Raw genomic sequence first — 23901 nt, 5'->3', positions numbered from 1 at the left:
GTCGGCGCGCCGCCGCCGCAGCCGCTTCCAATGGAGAGTCGATTCTGAGAGGCCGCTTCCTGCACTGGCCCCGATGCATCCTGGGCCGTGTAGTCCCAAAAACCTCGCCGGGAATTGGACCCTAAGGTGTGGAGTTCGGGGGCTTCCGGGCTGCGCCGCTGAGGTACAGCCTTGCATTACCACGTGACACCAAACGACAATTTCTGTGAACAAACTACTCGCGTGGAAAATTGTAACACCTGCGTTACACAGGATTCAGATGGTATTTGTAAAGATTAAGTCCACTCCTCCTGTGGCTCTCAGGCGAGAATGCCTGTCTCCCCCCGCAGCTCTTACCCATTTTCCTTTCTGGAACCCAGTCCGGGTGAGCCTTGGGTACCCCCTGGTCAAAGTTAATCTCTCCACTGGCGTCTGGGTCCTATTTTTTACTGCCTGCTCGGGATTACACTCTAATTGTATCCACATCTCAAAAACAGAACATCTCCTTTGACTCTGCCCACCTTCAACTTTTCTCGTAACCATACGTTTCTAAATTCAAAGCATAATCTACCCTCACTCCAACAGATCAAACAACTTGAGAGCAAAACTGATGTGCTTGGCACATCGTGGACATTCAGTAAATTGCCATATTCAGTAACTACTTTTTAGCTATAATCAAATTTGATTTCTAAAACATTTGACACCATTAACCACACCTACCCCTTTCATGGCTCAAAAACATAATTTTCTTTGGTATCTCTGTGTCCTTCAGGGCTCTTTCCACTTCTCCCATCCTTTAGAAATTGTTTTGCCATACACAAAAAATTAACTCTAAATGGATCCTACGCTTAAATGTAAAAGCTAAAACTACAAACCTAGAAGAAAACACGGAAGAAAATTTGTCACCTTGGGATGGGTAAGATTTTTAGAATACATAGAGCATGAACCATAAAACAAATACTGGTAAATTGGACTCTTCAAAATTAAAACTTTTGTTCTTCAAAAGTCACAGTTAAGAAAATGAAACAAGCCACAAAATTAAATATTCAAATATCTATATTTGACCAAGGACTTGTAACCAGAATATAAAAGGACCACGTACAACTCAATTATAAAAAGACAACCCTACTAAAAATGAGGCAACAAATTTGAGCAAAGTCCTAACAAAAGAAGATATACAAATGGCCGATAAGCACAGGGACATCATTAGTCATCATAGAAATGCAAATTAAAACCTCAAGACACCATTACACACCTATTAGAATGACTAAAATTTATATTAAGAATACCAAGAGTTGTAAGGATTTGGAGCAATGAGACCTCTTACTGGTGGGAACATAAAACATCACAACCTCTTTGCAGTACTGGCAATTTCTTAAAAAGTTGAACGTACACCTACCATATTACTCAGACATCTCATTCCTAGTAATTTATCCAAAAGAAATGAAAACGTATCCACACAGACATGCAGATGGACCTTCATAGAGCTTTAGTCATAAAAGCCAAAAAAGGGAAACAACCCAAATCGCTATCACCTATCTGGTGAATGGATAAATACCACTCGGCAGTAAAAAGGAATTACTGATACATGCGGGTACATGGTGCATCTCAAATGGATTATGCTACGTGAAAGAAGCCAGACACAAATGAAACTATACAAAATTCTAGAAACAAACTAATCTACAGAGGGACAAAGCTGACCAGTAGTTGCCTACTAGGGAAACCATTGGGGGGATAGAAAGGTTCTGTATGGTTGTGGTGGTTTCGTGGGTGTACACATCTGTCAAAACTCATTGAACCAGTGGCCCCTGGGTGGCTCAGTCGGTTAAGCATCTGTCTTTGGCTCAGGTCACGATCCCAGGGTCCTGGGATTGAGTCCTGCATCGGGCTCAATGGGGAGTCTGCTTCTCCTTCTGCTCTTCCTCCCCGCTTGTGCGCAGCTCTCTTTCTCTCTCTCTCTCTCTCACACACACAAATAAATAAAATCTTAAAAAAACAAACAACTCATTGAACTGTATGTTTTAAATGGGAGTTTATTGTATGTAAGTTATACCTCAATAAAGTTGTTAGAAACAAAACAAAAACATTGGTATTCTTTGCAAGATTGCTTCTCTTCTCATCCTGAGCAAATTTGCTCATGTTATTTACTTTGTTAATGACTGAAATCTGCTCCAAATTCTCCTGAAAGCAAATCCATATTAATTACTGCCAACATGCTGGGCATTCTGTTACCTCTTACAAGCTCCCTAAACTCAAAATGTCCAGGATTGAATTTATCAATGCTAGAAAAGAAAGAGCAAAGAACTCCTTCCTTCCTTGTCTGTAATTCAGAGAATGATTGACATATCACCCAAGCCAGAAACCTGAACTCAGACTCTTGCATAACACCCCACCCTCTGTTTAAACACCTGCCTCTGTTCAGGCCTCACCTGGATTCCAGCTTCCTCCCACCCAACCTGCCACTCTCCTACTGCTTTTAAAATCCATAACTGGTCATTTCCTCTGCCTAAGAAGTCAGAGGCTCTCCTTGCCTTCAAGATGGATTTCAGAGTCTTCATTAGGCACACTGGGTTCCATGCTTTCCCCCTCAGGATGGCTGCTTTCCATGCACTACTCCCCACCTGCACGGTCTCTCTGGAAACAGCCACCAGTACCCAGAGGTAGGACCTGCATGGCAATGTTTTCTATATTAGGTCACCCAGTGGTGCCACCTCACCTCAGCACCTAAACTCATCGTCACAGAAGAGAACACCAGTGCAAGATGGGTCTATCACATTCCACCTTCTGTTAATTGGAAATGGAAAGGCCCAAGGTGGAATAGTTCAACCTTAATCTCTATCCAGTTTCCTGTGCTCTTCTGTATGATGTATCTCAGTTAGAAATTATATCGATGGGGCACCTGGGTGGCTCAGTCAGTTAAGTGTCTGACTTTTGATCTCTGTTCAGGCCTTGATCTCAGGGTCATGAGTTCAAACCCCTTGTTGGGCTCCACGCTGAGCATGGAGCTAATTTAAAAAAAAAAAAATCCAAAAAACAAAAAAAATATTCAATGGAAAATGTATACAAAATAAAAGCCCTTGGCATTTAAAATGTGTTAAACACCTTAAGATATGAAATGCCCCCAGAAAGCACCAAAGGCAAAAGGCTGTAATAAAAATTCAAAATATAGAGAAGAATCAGTCCAGATGGTCCAACATCCAATTGGTAGGAGTTTCCAGCTTTGTTTTTCTACATAGGACTCAGTACCTTCTAATAAATTACATAATTTTCCTAATTTTTTTTAATTGTTGGTCTTCCCTAACTAGAACATAAGCTACACCAGGGCAGAAATTTTTGTTTTATTGGCTACATTCCATATCTGTAAGACACTCCGTACATAACAAATGCTGAAAAATTATTTGTCAAATGAATGAAAAAATATCTCCAAAGTTCTGAGAAAAAATTATTTTGGGCCTAGAATTTTATACGCAGCAAAGCTGTCAAGTATGAAGACAGAATAGATTCGGTGAATTATCTCCCATGTAACTTAAGATAGCAGATGACTTAGGCATTGTAGAACTAACCCAGGCATCCAAACAAAAGAAATTCCTGGATGACTCCTCATAGCAATCGGCCTGTGATTAAAGGGGAGATCAGTGATCTCTAAAGAATGGACTTCATTCAGAATAAGAAATTCAAATTTCTGAAGAGAAAACAAATTCTTCTCCCCCCTCAAAAGTAGAAACTCCAGGGAAACAACAACAAATATACCAAGTTATGATGCAAAAAAGCAGCAAACCAACCTGTAGAATGCTAGAATATGAGTGACTGATTTTGTCAGTAGGAATGTTTTCCTTCAAGCGGTGGAGGGACTGAGACAGCAAACCCTTGAAGAGAAATGTAATACTACCTTGAAGAGAAATGAACACGGACAATGTTTACATTATTACAACTGCGTAAATAATCTTTATTAGTTTTCAACTTTCGGAATGAACTTTGAGACAAAAGACGTAACTACCGTTACAGGCCAGAACGTAAATTTTACCAACCTTGATAATACTAAAATAAAGATATAGCCAATCAAAACTGGATGGTACACAGAAAGGTCCACATTCTGGAAAATGGAATTGAGAGACATTGGCTAACACTGATTCAGCAACAAGAAACCTGAAAGGAAAGGATAAAACCGGTCACCTCTGAAGAGTAGGTCTAGGCTCAGGGAGTAGAGGGAACTGTTATTATAAAGCTCTTTAGGATACATTGTTTTGTTTTTTTTAAAACCATGCATATATTACTTTGCTTAAAAAACAGTACCTGTTAAAGTTATTTTACTTGATGCCCAAGATAAATGTGTTGTCACTCTGTTAGGGCCACTGATGCCCATCAGCCACTCTTTATGGCTACCTGGGCTGGGCCGTTTATCTGTGAGTTAGGGACAGCGCACTCCAGACAACTCTGCTTGACGATAAAGTTTCACATATTTCAAGCTTTCCTTCGGTTAACATTTAGACAGAAAATGAGGATTAAGTTCAGGAAATATCTCTTGGGGGAGTCACTAAAAACACACACATACACACAGAGACTTCAGGAAATCAAATTTGTATTAGCATTATTTTAGCCAGTGTTCTCTTTATCCAGATTTATTTCCTTTCTGATCATTATGATTTTCATCTCGGTAAGTTGCTAAAATACATTACTTCTGATTTTATATAACTGTAAAGTTAGTATACAAAAAAGCATATAAACATCTACAAGTACCAAAACATTTATGACCTTGCAATTTCATGATGCAGGAAAAGGGGAACAAATAAGGAATACAAATAAATTATAATCTAAAGAGTTACGTACAATGCTTCCTTTGATTATTTATTAAAACCCACAAGAAAGGTGAAAGGAATGTTTTTAAGCCGTTATCAGCAATTGTGAACAAAATCGAATGCGTTCTTCAATGTTCTGCCCACACCTTCCAGCTTAACAAGCGCTGGAGACAGCCAGCTTCTTCAAATGATCCATGAACACCTGCAGGCTGACGTCATCAGTTAGGATGGGTGCTCCGGTTTCCTGAAATTTAACGGTAAAGATTTACTGGCACGTACCTTAAAAGCTGGTTAGAATTCATGAATTATTAAGGGCCCTCTCACCACCTCAGAACATTCACAGTGTTACCCCCTCTGCTAGGAGGACTCCCGCCACTGCCCTCCTCTGCCTGGCTCACTATTCTATCAACTGAAGCATAATTTCCTCACAAAACCCTTCTCCTGCCCACTGAGATTGGCCATCCCTGCCACTAGACAGTTCGGGTGTATGCCCTTCTGCTTTAATCCTCTCCGTAGTTCTGATGACTTGCCCGGGGTCTGACTGCCCACCAAGCATGAGCTCCCAGAGGCCACACACCCTGTGTCTCACCTTCCCCATCAGTATGCCAGCACCTAACCCAATGCTCTTCATACCCTGCTTAAAACAGAAGCTTGTATGGTGGTATATTTACAAATGAGTGGATCAGGATCTGCACTGAAAAGATGGATATTCATCCTATCAGAAAATGTTCATGATTTATGTAATGTGAAGTGAAAAAGAACTGAATAGAAATCTTGATTTCTAGTAAGATCCCAAATTTGTAAAAAATAAGTAAAAATATATACAATATACACATTTTATATTACCGACAAAGAAGCTGGAAATACTTAACTCTAGATAGTGGCATTGTAAGTAATGTTAATTTTCTTTCTTAATCTTTTCTTTAACATATTCAAATTTTTCAAAGTGATACTGTACTATTAGGAAAATATAAGCATAATTAAAATTTTATAAGAAGATGCCTTCCGGGAAGAAGGAGTACCTGTGCTTTTTGCTATCCCTTCCACTAAGTACAACTAGAAACCCTGGACATTTTATAAAAACAAACATAAGACGACTCTGAAAGATGGAGAGAAGAGAGCAGACAACCAGGGGCTCTGGATCCCAAGAACAACACAGTGGTAGGTTCCTTGGGTTTCCTTTTTGCCTCATACATCCCAGACCTGGAGCTGAAAAGGCTGGCAGATAATCACTGGACACAGACAAAAACATAGAGAAAGCCAACTTTCTCTAGCTGAAGGACCAGTGTAGCCCAGCAAGACAGAAAATGTTAGATAATAACTCCACAAAGATGACACCAAAAACTGTGACCCCACCCAAACCAGCAAAGGCTGAGTGAGCACCTTAGACTGCCACCCTCACAAGATAGTAACAAGGGACCCCAACAGCCCCACCAGGATGCTCTCAGAGATGGTCAAGTATGTCATTGGGAATTTCCTCCCCAATGGCCAGGGGGACGTCTCCCTAATTGCCATGTATCAGTAGACACCATTTGGGGAGCCTATACGTCCAGCCAGACCTGGCAGTAACAAGATGTCTTCTGTGCCCCCTGCATTGGGTTATCAGAAGCAGCCTAGCAGAGAGCCAGCACTTTCACTACCAGCCAACACTAACAAGGCCATTTCTACGGTGGAGACTAGGTGGGGAGCTGGAACACCCATTCCCACCCAACAGTAACAATGAATTGTCCCCCACCCAGGTGTCAAGAGGCCAATGGAAAGCCTGGTTTGCTATCTGGCAGTAATGAAACAATGTCTTTCCCCACTTCCCACCCAGAGCAGCATGACTAAAAGCCAGCTAAAACAGCCAATTTAAATAGGTCCACGGTCTCATAACAAATATGAAAATGTTCACATTTCAATCAAAAATCACTTGTCATACCAACAGCCAAGTTCTCAAAGTGAATGAAAAACAGTCAGGAGGTGTTAACACCAAATTGACAGTAGTGTTAGAATTATCTGACAAAGACTTCAAAGCAGCTTCAATGAGCAATTACAAACACACCTGAAACAAATGAAAAAACAGAAAGCCTCAGCAAAGAATGTCTCAGGAAAGAAGTAGACATAAAGAACCAAAGGAAAGTTTTAAAACTGAAAAATACAGAAACAAATAAAAAGCTTGGTGTATGAATTCAACAGCAAAAAAGGAACAGAGACAATAATCAGTGAACTGGAAGGTAAAATCATAGAAATTACCCAATTGAAAAACAGAAAATAGGTGGGAAAAAAGTGAACAGGGCACCAGGGACCTGTGGAACTACAAAAGACCTGATATGCATGTCACTGGAGTCCCAGAGAGAAAGGAAAAAGAGGATGGGCTGAAAAACTATTCAAAGAATAATGGCTGATAACTGGAATTCTAAAAAGGCTAAAGCCACAGAAATTCACACCAAACACATGGTACTTAGTCTTTTGAAAATTAGTATTAACAAAGAAACAATCTTGAAAGCAGCCAGAGAAAAATGACATCTTACCTACAGAGGGAAAACAATAATGACAATGAGTATCTCATCAGGAACCATAGAAGCCGAGAGAAGTGGCAAAAATATTTTTCAGATGCCTAAAGAAAAGGACTGCCACCAGTATCCTATAGCTAGAGAAAATACCCTGCATGAATGAAGGAGAAATCAGGATTCTCAAATGAAAGAAAACTAAGAATCTATCATCAGGAGACCTAAAAGAATGGCTAAAGGAAGATCTCTAAACAGAAAGGAAATGATAAAGAAGGAACCCTGTAATATCAAGAAGGAATAAAGAACACAGTAAACAAAAATATGAATAAATATAATAGGACTTGCATCTTCTCTTGAGATTTATAAATTATGCTTGATGGTTGAAGAAAAACTATAACACTGACTAATCCATGTAGAAAAAATATTTAACACAATTATAAATAGGGTAAGATAAAGGAATATAAAGGGGAGTAAGTTTTTTTTTTTTTTAAGATTTTATATATTCATTTCAGACAGAGATAGAGAGAGAGACAGAGAGAGGATGAGCAAGGGGAGAGGGAGAAGCAGACTCTCTGCTGAGCAGAGAGCCCAATGTGGGGCTTGATCCCAGGACCCAGAGATCATGATCTGGGCCAAAGGCAGACGCTTAACCATCTGAGCCACCCAAGCACCCCAGTGATTACGTTTTCTTCTTTTTTTTAAATAATGTTTTATCATGTTATGTTAGTCACCATACAGTATACCCTTAGTGATTACATTTTCCATACATCACTTGAACTGGGCAAAAAGATTCCAGTCAACTGTGATAAGCTATACATATATAAGGTAATAAAATACTATCTACAACTGGGAGTAACCACTAAAAGCTACACAAAGAGATAACGCTCAAAAACATTATAAACAAGTTAAAATGGAATTCTAAGAAATGTTCAAGTAACCCACAGGAAGGCAGAAAAAAGAAAACAGAGAAACAAAAAGCAGAGAAAGCAAATAGAAAACAAAAAATAAAATGACAGACTTAAGCCCTAATGTATCAATAATTACATTAAATATAAATGGTCCAAACACACCAGTTTGGAGTTTAGGAGAGTAGATTAAAAACCACGATGTGACTATGTGCTGTTTACAAGAAATTTATAAGAAATTCATTTCAAATATATTAGAAACAGGTTGAAAGGTAAAGAATGGCAAGAAATATAACATGCAAACAATATCTTTTGCATGAAAAATAAAAGAGTGAGCTTTATCAATGTCAGATAAAGCAGACATCAATGCAAACAAAATGACCGGAAACAGAAGAAGAAATTATATGATATAAAGTCAACCTACCAACACAGCAATCCTAAATGTGTATGCAACAAACAACAGAGTTACAAAACATGAATAAAAACTGACAGAACTCAAAAGAGAAATAGACAAACTCATGATTAGAGTTAGAAACATCAACACCCTGTCTCATAAACTGACAGGGCAATCAGCAGAAGTATGTAAGAACTCAACAACACCATTAACACGATCTAAAAGACATTTACAGAACACTCTATCCGACAGAATACATATTCAGGTGACCATGGAACATATGCCAAGACAGACCATAGCCTGGGCCATAAAACGAACTTCAAATTTGAAAGAACTGAAATCATACAAAGTGTATTCTCCAACCATAATGGAATAAAAATAAAAATAAAATCAATAATCAACAAACAATTAAATCTCCTAATACTTGGAAACTAAGCAACATTTCTTTCTTTCTTTTTTTTTTTTTTTTCTTTTAAGATTTTATTTATTTATTCGACAGAGATAGAGACAGCCAGCAAGAGAGGGAACACAAGCAGGGGGAATGGGAGAGGAAGAAGCAGGCTCATAGCAGAAGAGCCTGATGTGGGGCTCGATCCCAGATCGCCGGGATCACTCCCTGAGCCGAAGGCAGATGCTTAACCGCTATGCCACCCAGGCGCCCCCTAAGCAACATTTCTAAATAAACTTAAAGCAAGCAGAAGAAAATAAAGATTACAACAGAAATCAATGAAACTGAAAAAAGAAAGACAACAAGACAAGAAAAGGAAATAAAGGTAGTCACACTGGAAAGGAAACAATAAGCTGTTTCTATTTGTAGATGATATGATTACCTATGTTGAAAATCCCAAAGAATCTAAAAAAAAAAACAAAAACAAAACCTCCCAGAAGTAGTGACTCAGGAAAGCCACATGATATAAGATAAATATACAAAAATCAATTGCATTTCTATATACTAGCAATGAACACTGGGGCACTGATATCAAAACTACAATACCACTCACAGTCCCTTAAAAAAAAAAAGTGAACACGTGTATTCAACACTAAAGAAAGAAATCAAAACAGAACGGAGAGACAAACTGAGTTCATAGATCGGAAGGCTCAACATTGTAAAGATGTCAATTCTCCCCAGACTGTACAGAAGATTGATGTAATTCTTATCAAAATCCCAGCAAGAGTTTTTAAAGACATAAACAAGATTATTCTAAAATTCTTATGTAGAAGCAAAGGAACTGGAATAGCTAAGACAATTTTGAAAAAGAAGTTGGGAGAAATCAGTCTACCTGATTTGAAGACTTACTATACAGCTACAGTAATCAAGACTGTGGTATTGGTACAGGGACAGAAACAGAGATCAACATAACAGAGCAGAAAACCCAGAAATGGACTCACACGAATATGACCAACTAACCTTCGACAAAGATGCAAAAGTAATTCAATGGAAGCAAGACGGCCTTTTCAACAAATGGTGCTGGAGCAATTAGACATCTATATTCAAAAAATAAAACTAAGCCTCACATCTTATACAAAAATTAACTCAAAATGGATCACAGACTGAAATGGAAATGTAAAATTAGACAAACATGGGAGATCTTTGGGACCTAGGGCTACACAGACGGTTCGCAGACTTGGCACCGAAAGCACAATCCATAAAAGGAAAAATTGAAAAAGTGGACTTCATAAAAATTAAACATTTTTGCTCTGCAAAAGACCCTGTGAAGAGGATGTACAGACAAGCTAGAAGTGAGAGAAAATATTTACAAATTACATATTTGACAAAAGGCTAGAATGTACAGCATATAAAGAACTCAAAACTCAACAGTAAAAAAGCAATAATCCAATTATAAGATGGACAAAAGATTTCACTGAAGAAAATATACAGATGGAAAAGTACATGAAAAGAGGCTCAGCATCATTAGCCATTAAGAAAATGTAATTTAAACCTACAATGTTATATACCACTATACACCTATTAGAATAGCTAAAACCAAAATAATGACAATACCAAATGTTGGCAAGGATGCAGAGAAAATGGATCACTCATACATTGCTAGTGGGGATGCAGAAGGAGGCAGTCCACTCTGCAAAACAATATGGCAGTTTCTTAGACTAACCATGTGACTACCATACCACTGAACAAATGTACTCCTGGGCACTTATCTTGGAGAAAGGAAGACTTATGTTCATGAGAAACCTGTACATGACTATTTATAGCAGTTTTTTTTTTTTTTAAAGATTTTTATTTATTTATTCGACAGAGATAGAGACAGCCAGCGAGAGGGAACACAAGCAGGGGGAGTGGGAGAGGAAGAAGCAGGCTCAAAGCGGAAGAGCCTGATGTGGGGCTCGATCCCACAATGCCGGGATCACGCCCTGAGCCGAAGGCAGACGCTTAACCGCTGTGCCACCCAGGCGCCCCAGCAGTTTTATTCCTAATAGCCAGGAACTGTGAACAATCCAGATGTCCTTCAACGGGTCAATGATTAAACAACTACAGTACATCGATAACAACTACAATACATCAATACGACGGAATACTACTTGGCAAGTACAAAGAAACAAACTGCTGGTTATTTTTTTTTAATTTAAATAATTTTTTATTATGTTATGTTTGTCACCATACAGTACATCCTTAGTTTTTGATGCAATGTTCCATGATTCATTAGTTGCGTATAACACCCAGTGCACCATGCAATACGTGCCTTCCTTACTACCCATCACCAGTCTATCCCATTCCCCCACCCCCCTCCCCTCTGAAGCCCTCAGTTTGTTTCCCAGAGTCCATAGTTTCTCACGGTTCATTCCCCCTTCTGATTACCCCCCACAAATTGCTGATTCATGCAACAACCCGGATGAATCTCTAGACAATCATGCTGAGGGAAAAAAAGCCAGTCCCCAAAGGTTACGTACCACAGGATTTCACATACATAATATTCTTGACAAAATCATAGAAGTGGAGAACATGGCAGCAGCTGCTGGGTGTTAAGGAAGAGGTGGAGGCAGGGGGGAAGTGAGAGTGACTATACAAGGGCAAATGACAGATCCCTGTGGTGATGGAAATGTGTATCTGGACCATATCAACGACAATATCCTGACTGATAATACATTACGGTCGTGCAAGATGTTCCCACTGGGGGACACGAGGTGAAGAGCACAGGAATCTCTCTGTATTATTTCTAACAACTGCTTGTAAATTCACAATTACCTCAAAAGAAAGTTTAATTTTCAAAAATGTTATAAGAAAACAGTGAAAGAAAAGACTTGAGAGACACATAAATGTTGGGAATAATCAGATAAAGGAGACAGAGACTGAAAAGTGAGGAGTACAGAGCCAGTGGTGAGCAGATGTTTTTGCCCCACACCCCTGGGAGAGAAAGGAGGGGGGGGCAGGGGGCAGGAGGGGGTTTGGGGAGACGTTGCTGTGTCTATGAAGAGAGCCAAATGCAGGTCACGCTACAGAGTTCTGCCCTCTGGCCCGCATCTGTCAGATTAGGCTGTGTAGTGCAGCAGGGATCTGCACCCGGCGGCCCCTCCCGCCTCAGCCATGTTACCGAAAGGTTTTTCTCCCCCCATCAAAATACCTGTGTTATTCTGTCTCTAAGGCCAAAAGGGATCCTTTTGGTAACGTTTTTTAAAAAGGAGCCTGGCCTCCTCCCCAGATACCTGACAATTCCTTCCTTCCTTCCTTCCTTCCTTCCTTCCTTCCTTCCTTCCTTCCTTCCTTCCTTCCTTCCTCCCTCCCTCCCTCCCTCCCTCCCTCCCTCTCTTTCTTTCTTTTTTTAAGGATTTTATTTACTTATGTGACAGAGAGACAGCCAGCGAGAGAGGGAACACAAGCAGGGGGAGTGGGAGAGGAAGAAGCAGGCTCCCAGCGGAGAAGCCCGATGTGGGACTTGATCCCAGGACTCTGGGATCACGCCCTGAGCTGAAGGCAGACGCTTAACGACTGAGCCACCCAGGCGCCCCGATACCTGACGATTTCTTACCTGTCCCCAGGCATACAGGTTATTGTGTGTCTGAGATGGGTTCACTTTGGACAAAAGGAATCGAGCCTTTAAAAACACAAGAAATTTAAAGATTACAAGTGACATTAATATTGGTGTAGTAGGAAAAAAAGTTTTTACCACATTTCTTGTTAAATTAGTATTTTTCTACACAATGGCACCCATTTCTTTAGTGTAAGCCAACGACTCTCCATTTATTAGGGCTCCTGAAGCATGAACTGCATGTTTTATTCTGGCAATCCTCTACTTTCACATTAACATATTTTTACCACTCATGTGAGAAGTCATATTTGGAAGTTTGCCTGAATGTCAATTTATGTCACCACATAAAATATTAACCACACTGTTGGGATTTACAGCCATTTACATTATGAAACCACCAAAACACGAGAGCCAGAATTCTGCTCGCTCACCTGGCTGCCTCCATGCTCCGTGTTAATGTAACGTGGCATTGGGAAGCGTGCTTGCAGAATCTCCTGGGCGTCATCCAGTGGTGCCTGCAGGAGGTGCTTGAAGTTTTCATACTCAGGCATGTCCTGGTACCCAGCTTTCCGCCACTGCGCTATGGTCTGCACCAAAACAAACCAATCAAAACCATTGTGGAAACACTGAAACAATAGTCTTCCCTGACACTCTTGACATTCTGGCTCTGTCTTGACACTCCTGACAAGACTGGCTCTGTCTTGGCACTCCCACCACCACCCAGAACTTGTTTCCAAGGAAGAAGTCATGTCAAGAATGATGAGTTGCAGCGGGTAGCAAAGGGGAGCAGGGTAGGATAAGTATGAGTAAGCAAAGAGGTGCAGCCAGGACACCCCCACCTACACAGTTCTCCCAGAAATATCAGAGCCATCAGTCACACCTCTTCCCCTTCTAACTGTACATACCAACTAGCTAAAAACACCTAGGGAACAGCTGTCCTAAGGAGCCACCCTGCCTTTCCACTTCCACTGCCATCAATGGGTCCAGCCTCCCACGTCCTTCCAGGTGGTAGGGAAAGGGATTTGTTGGCTTCCCACGTTGAATCCATTCCCCTTTCTCTTCCCTAGGGGCACACCTCTACGCCCAACTCCAGTGCCTAGTCTCACACAGACTCATCCCCAACTCCCCTGGGGTCTGAGTTGGGATACTCTTGGTGGGGGAGAGAAAAGCTGCAAGAATCAACGCACTGGGTGTTCATTAGGCAAGGAGAAGGCAATATACTAGTGTGGACAGTAAAGCCAATCTCCCCACCTCAGCTGACACTGTGTCTCCCCCTCTTTTATCCCCATTGGCAACAGCTCTAGAAAATGCCTTGTGCACACAGGAAATCAAGAAATGTTCGCTGACTGATTAATATAGCTTTATAAATAATCTGAAGTGCTTCCACGTGTTATTTAGGAGATACTAAAACAGAAAACAGTGGAGAGGGGAAATGGAGGAGGATGTAACAAGTAATCAATGGGTTTTAAAAACAGAACTGTTAGTCTGATACCAGGAGGAGGATTCTCTTTAAATGCTTCCTTTTGCAGCCTGCTCTCCCCTTCTCAGAGTTTCCAGGTCTTAATTTCTGACTGACTGGTGGCAATGAGGAAATGCCCAAAAGCTTATTTGAGTCCAAGAGTTCATCAGAACACCCGCAACAAGCAGACTTGGGGCTTTTGGAGAGTGAGAACCATGTCACCGTCTTTGTCTTTAGAACCCATCACTTGCATGCACACAGATGGTACACAATAAATGTGTGAACGAACAGGATGGGGTTGTGGTCAGAATGTCTTTAAGGGCTGAGCTGAAGGCACAGAAACCTACATCATGATTACTGCTCCTATAGGAACCAGTGGGAACAGCAGCTGGTCACTCAATGGGCAAGTGGCTAGCAGAGCTGGTGTTAATATGCTGAAAAAAGTTAAAAACTATAAAATGCATATTAGTATCACAAAACTAATTCATCCTAAGTTATTAAGGGAATTCTGAAATACAAGGTATACCTTTGAAGGACTTTTGAAATCACATCTAATGTACAGACACTAGGAAGTCAAGTCGATCACCAAAGCAATTTATTGAAGGTAAAGAACGGACAACAGAAGGAAAAGAATTTACCAATGAACATAACGCTCAGTTAAAGGATTTTCTTCAGAGGAGCCATTCCCTTTCTTAGGAAACCCCTCTGAGGAAGAAAGGACTCCCCACTGAAAGCCATCCACAGTCATTCTACAGATCCACAGACCAGTGTAAGGGTCAGGGTGCCATGTTATTTCATCAAAGAAAAACTTTAATCCCAAACATGCTGGGGTTTTTTTTGTTTTGTTTTTAAAGATTTTATTTATTTATTTGTCAGAGTGAGAGAGAAAGGAGAGAGAGCACAAGCAGGGGGAGCTGCAGGCAGAGGAAGAAGCAGGCTCCCTGCTGAGCAAGGAGCCCGATGCAGGACTCAATCCCACGACTCTGGGATCATGACCCAAGCGAAAGGTACATGCTTAACTGACTGAGTCACCCAGGCGTCCCCAAACTTATTGTTTACTAGTAACTCTAACGTAACTCCAAAAGGACAGCAGGGTGTGTCAAGAGTCGACTGAGGGAAAGTATAGTGACCTTGTCTGACAACTTGAAAAGCAGTTAAGTTAGAGTGATTTAAAAGGACCACCTGAGATTTACTTACAGCAAATATAATTAAAATTACTAAATATACGAATACCTCAGGGACCTGAAAAAAAGATTTTATGGCTGTACTCATTCTAATAAACAGTGGGTCTTCCAAGCCCAAACTATGTCAAATGTCATAAAAACCTAAATTAATAAAAAGAAAGCCAAAACAACAGTAAGGAAAGAAATTAATATCTTCTTACCTCACCAAGATAAATAACAATTTGGAAGAAAGTATCCATCAGCAAAATTCTGTCAGCTAGAATGCTGCTGCTGTCCAAGAGTACTGGCTGAAGAAGAAGGGAGAGATGGCGTTGGTCTGGTCCCTGTCCCCACATGGCGACCACTCCAACCCCACACCCAGGGTGTCTACACAACAGCTACAAGGCTGCTTACAAATGGCACCCGGCACAATCTCTCCATCTTTAAGGAAACTCCTGCTTTCTGCTCCCTGACCCAGCAGTTCTAAGTATCAACTTTGTATTAGAAAGAGGCTCCAAATAATCACTCATCAACTGGGAAGAGAGATTAAGGACATCTTTTGCTCCAGGAACCAGAGATAATTCCAAACATTCTCAGTTTTGTGTTAGAAATGTATTTTATCTATTGGAGACAAATTCTCTCAAATCTATGGCTGTAGATGACTGAGAATAACGATGCCTATATGAAAAAGAACAGCTTTTAAAATAGGAGTTTTCAAAGTTTACTACGAAATACATCTTATTATTTCTATTTCAATAATAAAAGTAATTACTTAAGGAAAATCTGAAAATTTGTACCCAAGTCCAACAAATATTCATCATTTATTTTCACACAGTTTTTAAAATTCCTGTATGCTAAAAAATACATAATTTAGGAAAGTTTCTATTTTGATTTTTTTCACATAACTTTACTTTTTTTAGTAACATCTATACTCAAAGAGGGGCTTGAACTCATGACCCAGAGATCAAGAGTCCCATGCTCGGCTGACTGAGCCAGCCAGGTTCTCCCTTTTTAAAATAATTAAATTCAATACTGGTCTTTTTTTTTTTAAGTTTTAATTTTAAGTAATCTCTACGCCCAATGTGGGGCTCAAACTCATAACCCTAGGATAAAGGGTCGCCTATTCTACCAACTGAGCCAGCCAGGTGCCCCTCCATGTGACATTTTAATATTTTATCACATTACATAAACTTTGTAAATATTTCTTAGATTACTTATTTTCCTACTATTAAACACTTGGATTGTATTCCAATCTTCTATTATAATAGTTCATTTTACTTTTTCTTTGAACGAAGCTTTTTCTGTATGTAAGAGGATTTCCTTCAGGCACAAGACATGGAATTACTGGGCCAAAGTAATTAAAAAAAAAAAAGTACCTATGTATTTTTATAAGTTTTTTTTATATGTAATCCTGCCTTCCACAGATAATAGCTTTCTTTATATGTCCTGTGACTTCCTCCTATGTGTATTTTTTAATACTCAGAAATAATGTTAGACTACTATAAAGACTCAAAGTTTTCTTTTTTTTTTTTTTTACAGCTTTGCTCTAAGAGTAAACTTGCTAGAAAAAAAAAACAACCCGTTTTAGGCGATTCCAATTCTGACAAAAGCATTCACGAAAACCTCACCTCTGGCGGCCCATGGAACGAATAGGAGTACAGAATGGGCTGGATCATGATGAGGGACTGGGTTAGATCCTGTCGGGCAAAATGGTGTCTGTAATAGGACGACTCGTCAGGACTGTTGTTAAACACTTGGAGAAATGGAGATCTTCTAAGATGGAACATGAACTGCATTTACAAAGAAAAAAAAAGATGAATGCATACAGCTGTAACTTTCTTAGACACCGAGACAGTGGACTTGCCTTAGGTCTCTGAAAGAGAAGCCAGGCTTTCAGACAAAGGCCTCTGAGTTCACGTAAGCAGAAAGTACAATGGTAGTACCAGGGCCTGGAGGAAGAGGGAAACGGGACGCTGTTGTTTAATAAGTACAGAGTTGCAGTTTTGCAGGATAAAAAAGTTCTGGAGGTCTGTTGCCTAATAATGTGAATATACTGAAAACTACTGAACTGTACACTGAAAAATGGTTAAGATGGTAAAATTTATGTTATGTGTTTTTCACCACAATTACAAACATTATTTTTAAGAAAGGGGGAGGGGCCCTGTGGGTATGTTAAAGCTTCCACATGAAAGGGGAAAGGCAAAGTAGCATTTATTTATTTATTATTTTTTGAAATTATGTTCAGTTAGCACCATACAGTACAAAGAAGTATTTATTTCTGGAGCCACTGGGCCAGGTTACAGACAGAACATCTGCTCTAGAGAGGCCACGGTGCTCTAAGGAAAAGCCACACTCCAGACAGCCACAATAAAAAGTGTGAGCATGATACAAGAAAGTACTAGTAGGATGAGGTAGGGATGTAGGGGCAGCAGGAAGCTTCCCAAGCCACTGGGGTCTGAAAGATGTGCACGAGGTGGCCAGAGGGAGGGGACTCCAGCTGCAGTCACAGATGAGAGGCTGGAGGGCTCAGGACTCAGGCTGGTGAGTTGGAATCAGTGGTGGAGGAAGAGAGGGATAAGACAGGAGGTTGGACAGGTGTGTTCTTTACCGAGGTCAGAAGGTGCATGGTGGAATTTTAGCTCACTCTAAAGAGGTGCCAATACTTAAAAAATAGAAATAAAAATAAAATAAAACGAGGCACCTGGGTTGCTCATTCAACTCTTTTTTTTTTTTTTTAAGATTTTATTTATTTATTTGACAGAGAAAGAGAGCGTGAGCATGCACAGACAGGGGGAGTGGCAGGCCGAGAGAGAGGGAGGTTTTCTGCTGAGCAGGGAGCCTGATGCGGGGCTTGATTCCAGGACCCTGGGATTATGACCTGAGCCAAAGGCAGACACTTCAGTGACTGAACCACCCAGGCACCCCAAGGGTCCAACTCTTGATCTCAGCTCAGGTCTTGATCTCAAGATCATGAGTTCAAGCCCCATGCTGGGAAAAAAGGGTGGCAGAAAGATGAAGATGAACTGTCTTGAAGTATAAAGCTTCCTGAGAGTCCAAATATTGAATCATTGGTTCCTACATAATAATCGTGGCTCATATTCAATATATCCCGTGTGCAAGGCACAAAGCACTTGAAAGAATGATTTAGTTCTTCAAATATACCCACGGAGCAGGTTCTATTACCGCCCCTAGTTTATGGGTGAGCAAACTGCGGTAGGCAACTTGCCCAAGGCCACTCACACTGAGGGGCAGAATCACTTTATTCCAGGCATCAGGCTTCAGAGGCCCCTGGGCGCTTGACCTCTAACCTAGATGCCTCCACAAAAGGAATCTTACAAACCACCTCATTTCGATGGAGCTCTTCGGTCTCAGCAGATCCTTTGGGCCCAGGATGGGGGGTGGTGGAGGGTGCTCTGGCAGCACTGGTGGTAAGGGTGGCGCGTGGGCACAACCAGAGCAGCTGCAAGTCTATCTGCCTATGTGCTGGCTTCTGAGGGGGTCCTCTCCGAGAAAGGAGTCCCCAACCTTAAAGCTGCAAACCATTTCTCCAGACCCACTCCTTCCTTGTAAAGAGGAAACCAACATCCATGGGGGTTCAGGACCTCCTCCAGGATCAGCAGTGGCAGAGCCAGTGCTGGAACTCCGCTCGGACTCTGGCAGGTCCGGGGCGCCCTCCACACTGGGCAGCCTCGACTGCCCTAGCACAGGCCACGGGGGCCGGCGGCAGGGACCACAGAGCCCTGCTCTGGGCCGGGGGTCAAGTGACGTGACCTCCTAAGGCCCCTTTACAACCCTGAGAGCTCAAGCTACACAAGTTCATGACTGAACTGTGTCCACTTTCCAAACTGAGTAATCAAAAGAATAATACCTACTGGGATATCAGAGTGCTCACAGATTTACTTAAAAATGAAAGTTCGCTGCTCTCTACTTATTCCTCAGTAAGGCATCTCTGAGGGAAGGGAAAAGAGCTGGCTCTGCTTCCGGTTCTGGGAAAGTCGCGAACGTAAAGGGGCCACCTGAGAGTCGTGGGCCCCAGCTGCGGAGCGGGCCACACCGACCAAGTGCTTACCGGGCGCCTGGCCCTGCAGTCGACACTCTCTCCGCCTCAGCTTGCCATCCTCACAACCACGCACGGAGCCCAGCTCCAGCATCCTCATTTACAGATGAGGAGGGACGTCAGGAGAGGTAAATACACAGACCCCTGACAGCGGCTTCATGCTGTGTCCACTCCTCTCCCTCCTTTCACTGTCCCACGGCTCCCAAACGTCCAGATGGTGCACAGTGCGGCTATTTACAGGAGCTGCTTATTACCGCTGACTCCCAGGTACGATCGGCACCGTCACTACACACGTATCATTAAATATTTCTCATTATCTGAGGCCTCATTTTGTTACGTTCACCTTCACGTGTGCTTCACTTTCTTGAGTGGCTGCCGAGGGAGCTGCCTACCCAGAACCTCTACAAATGAAGAGATTTTGCTGCGGCCTTCAGCAATGGCCTGGCCCTGTGTTGCCTCTTCATGGGCGTTGGGGAGCCACTCTCTCCTCTCCACATGTCATCTCTGTCTTCTGTAGGGCCAAGGCACTGTCTCGCACACACAGCATCTGTCCTGAACCGAACAACCTTCATCACCCATAGATGGAGCCTCAAAATCCACCAAGTCTTCACTTTAGCCTGAGAGCAGTGTGTTCTAGTTCTATCACAATTTATTCTTCGATAGTTATTTAAAAGACACCTGTTACTTACCTGAGGATACAGAGAGAAGGAATCTGATAACCTAAAAGAGGTGGGGTCTTCTTTGTTATACTGTCCAAACTTCTGACACTGTTGAAAGAAGAGAGCAAAAAGAAAAAAAAGAGAGAGAGAAGAGTCAAGTCAGTGTCACCCGGAAGAATCCCTGCAGTAGGAGAGCTACATTCCAGTCTCCAGTCTGACTGATGGAGGGTCCCGGGCCAGCGCTTCTCGAGCACAGCCGGGAAGACCCGTCACCCAGGGTGCTGCTAACCACAGATTCTGACTCCGCAGATCTGGAGAGATCCTGCATTTCTAACCAGCTCTCAGGCGATGCTGCCGCAGCACTGCTCTGACCAGCCAGTGGCTCGAGGAGCCGTCTCAGGCGCCTCTTCCATAGGAAAAGCCCCTAAGTCTGCGACACTACAGCTCAATTTTCTTCCCTCTTTCAAAGATAAGTTTCTGAACAACATTTTCTCTTCTGCTTTTATTTCCTCTTTGTTTCACACATCTCCGCTGGCCACTGGAGAATTGGACCTTCCACCACTGAAAGAAAGCCCATCTCTGACAGTTACCCTCTCCTCCCAAGTCCGATGACCTGGTATTGCTCTCACCTTTCTGGACTCTCCAGCATCACAGGTCAAGTGGCTCCCCAAAGTCTGTGACATTCTCCTCCAGCCGCTAACATAGTACCTTCTTATTTCTCCTCTCCAACGGATCCTTCCCTGTCTCGTCCCACAGCCCTTCATCTCCCTATGTCCTAACTGTGGGCTCCTCAGAGGCTAGTTCTTGCCCCCATGCTCCCATCCTTACTGCTTCGGCTACAAGTAACAGGAGAGCCAGACTGACGTCATCCAAATCCGCCTCCCTGCCCCCACCCCTGTCCAGTGTTGCCTCTGACCTCAGCCCCTGTAGGGACTTCCACCCAGCTACAGGAGAGCTTCCCTCAGATGTACCTTCACAAGTTCATGAGTAAATTCAACTATTTATACTTAAAAATTAAATTACACCTCCCTCCACCCTTTCCCATCTTCCAGCTCTGTCTTACCTCTCCAGCATCCTTGCAGTCACCCACACTCAAAACTTGAGTCAATGCTGATTTTTTGGTTTTTGATTCCACAGTTTAAGCAAGCTTTATCAATTCTTTCAGCATACGTCGTGACTCCAAACTTGCCCTCCCCTCTGACTGTCCTACCACCACCCTGGTCTCAGCTCTCTTGAGCCTCCAGAATCCTCCACTGGTCTCCCTATCAGTAGCTTTTCACCTTCCAGTTTATCTCATATGGTAATGGTAAATGTAAACACAAGCATCATGCTGATGGCACGCCCCTGCTTAAGGATCACACCTAAGCAGTGACTTAACTTTCAAATCAAGGCATTCCAACAGAATTGTTAAATCACTGTCGTGTACCTGAAGCTAAAATTACATTGTTTGGGGGCGCCTGGGTGGCACAGCGGTTAAGTGTCTGCCTTCGGCTCAGGGCGTGATCCCAGCGTTATGGGATCGAGCCCCACATCAGGCTCCTCCGCTAGGAGCCTGCTTCTTCCTCTCCCACTCCCCCTGCTTGTGTTCCCTCTCTCGCTGGCTGTCTCTCTCTGTCAAATAAATAACAAAATCTTTAAAAAAAAAAAATAAAAAATAAAATTACATTGTTTGTTAACCACACTTTAACAATAAAAATTAAAATAAATTCATAAATAAAATGAAGCATTCTACAATTAAGCTGCACCTTCACTGCTTCTCCCTACCATACAACCTGTGCTCCCATGGTCTCTCCAGGTGTCCAGCATAAGCTGAAATGCACAGCCATGTCCCACAAGCTTGTTCATGCTTTCCCTGTTTAAATAATTGTGTGGTTTATCTCTCCTGATTAGACTCAGAATAACACATGAAGCATCTCTACACTCACTGGGCCATGGACCCCTATTGCTAAAAAAAAAACCTGGAAGGAAAATAGAGAACCACAGCACCCACAGGGACTCATCTAAATCAACCCTTACGGTACACAGATTTGCATCCTTCTCCAAATGTCCTATGCACGTTGTTTCTTCCCAATGGTAACGTAAGCCCTCGAGGGGGGAAAATGCATGTGTAACACTTCTCTTACGTCTCTCCCAGGATGTCCAGTGTTTGGGATAAGGTAAGCAACGCAAAGTGTTTGTTGACTGACTGTATGAAATGAAAGGTGTATGTGCTAGTGTTCTCTTCTCAGACACAGAACAGAGATTACGACTGAAGTTGGTGCCACAGTTGCCAACTCACCAGTCGGATGAGCTGTCGGTCCAGCCAGCGGAGCACATCGGGCCCCTCCTCCGACTCCGCGCGGAACACTCCCAGCCGAGCCATCAAGACTGCTGCGGCCTCCTGGTCAAATGCTGCCTCTATGTGCCTGAGCTGGCTCTGCGCATCTGCCCAACTGATAATTCCAGAATCAGTGCCACACTTACATTCGGGAGAGACCAGAAAGTCAGCTTTCCATTAAGATGAAGAAACCTAAGTCCTGCTCTTTCATCTAAGGCGACACAGAGTCAAACTGCAACGTCAGTAACGAATCACAGGAGTTTTACACATGTTTTCATTTACCCTCATGTGATCTCTGAAGGCTTTAAGAGCAAAGGAAAAATTACAGAGAACTTCCAGTGTTCTACGACTTACCATGAGAATAGATACCCGAAAAGTACCTAAGTACTTCCAGTTCCTTCCTCTAGGTCAATCTTGCAAAAATCTGTATGTTTACAAATTCACAAAATGACTTTCCGCATCATATCCATGGCAGAAAGAATTAGCACATATATGAAAGTTTTCTAGACAAATAAACACACTATGAACAAAGCTGAAAGACAACAGACAGACCAGGAGTAGATAGGAACAACAAACAATGTATCCAGAATACATACAAAGTCCCTGCAAATCAATGAATAAGAAAAAGAAATAGGTTTTACAAAATGGGCAAAAGCTATCACAGAAGAAATACACATGGCCAATAAACATGAAAAGTGTTCAACCCATTAATAAACAGAAAAATACATATAAAAGTGGCCAACTGCTCTATATCGGCATGTTAATGATTGATAATATTCATCATTAATGAGAAAACAGGACACTCTCTTTACACTATTGGGAAGAATACAAATTAACTTCCTAGAAGAGTAGTTTTGCAGGATACAAAATTCTACTTCTATGAAGTGGCTGGAAAGAAATACTGAGTGTACACAAAGACCTAAACACATGGATGCAGCACTGCTGGAAGGAAGGTAGGACGTGAAATTCCTTTAAGAGAGGAGTGACACATCCCACACAAACCATGCAATGCTGTGTGGCCATTAGAGTGAAGGAGCAGCTGGTATGTAGCAGCTGGTACTCCATGGAAATGGGCCCGTGAAGATAAACACTGGTGCAGTAATAGCATTTCACCTCTGGGGAGAGTGGGTAAGGAGACCCATTCTTTACACACCTATGAGCTATTTGAATCTTTCACAAGGAGGATGTATTTATGGGTTACTTATCTAATAATAATGAAAATTAATATTTAATGAACATATTCCTACTGAAAGAGGATTCTTCTAGGCAAGTGCCTGTAGGCCTTACTAGGTTAGCCAGCAATGCCTCTTCCTCCTCCTTCTCTGATCAAATGAGCCAGTCAGGATTGATGAGAACCATTCAACGGAATTACAAAGATAAACTAACAGACATGAAAAACATCAGGGGCTCAACAGAAAGGCAACTGGGACTGCTCACTTTCTGGCAATGGTGGTCACGCGGATGCGTCTCTGGGTGCTGGAGTGTTGGTACTGCGTGACGAACTGGATGGCGCCTCTGCCTCCTTGGGGGACTGGGGCGTTGTGCTGCAGGCAACAGGCCACACACCTGGTTACTGTTACAGGCACGACTCAAACACAGTCACAGAGCCCACTGTACTCTTCCTAAAAGGACTGACACAGTGGTGACAGCACGGTTCTTGACGCATTCTGAATGGTACACTTAAAATCTGGGCATTT

The 23901-nt window shown here is 42.1% G+C and overlaps 1 protein-coding gene across 2 annotated transcripts in view; it reads right to left on the bottom strand.

Annotated features, from left to right (window-relative positions):
* Window positions 1-3895: 3895 nt before the first annotated feature.
* Window positions 3896-23901, bottom strand: part of SEC23B (SEC23 homolog B, COPII coat complex component) — a 41219-nt gene continuing 21213 nt past the window's right edge. For both annotated transcript variants that reach the window (XM_026502967.4, XM_026502968.4), the window contains exons 13-20: window positions 23642-23748; window positions 22166-22319; window positions 19918-19995; window positions 16800-16961; window positions 15393-15479; window positions 12981-13136; window positions 12550-12615; window positions 3896-5019 (exon numbers count right to left, since the gene is read on the bottom strand). In XM_026502967.4, the coding sequence (XP_026358752.1) occupies window positions 4930-5019; window positions 12550-12615; window positions 12981-13136; window positions 15393-15479; window positions 16800-16961; window positions 19918-19995; window positions 22166-22319; window positions 23642-23748 (900 nt within the window). In that variant the 3' untranslated portion in view covers window positions 3896-4929. The remainder of the gene's footprint in view (window positions 5020-12549; window positions 12616-12980; window positions 13137-15392; window positions 15480-16799; window positions 16962-19917; window positions 19996-22165; window positions 22320-23641; window positions 23749-23901) is intronic.

This window comes from Ursus arctos, unplaced genomic scaffold (genome assembly GCF_023065955.2).
Source record: "Ursus arctos isolate Adak ecotype North America unplaced genomic scaffold, UrsArc2.0 scaffold_16, whole genome shotgun sequence".
Lineage (NCBI taxonomy): Eukaryota > Metazoa > Chordata > Mammalia > Carnivora > Ursidae > Ursus > Ursus arctos.
This window is presented reverse-complemented; position numbering and strand designations above follow the sequence as displayed.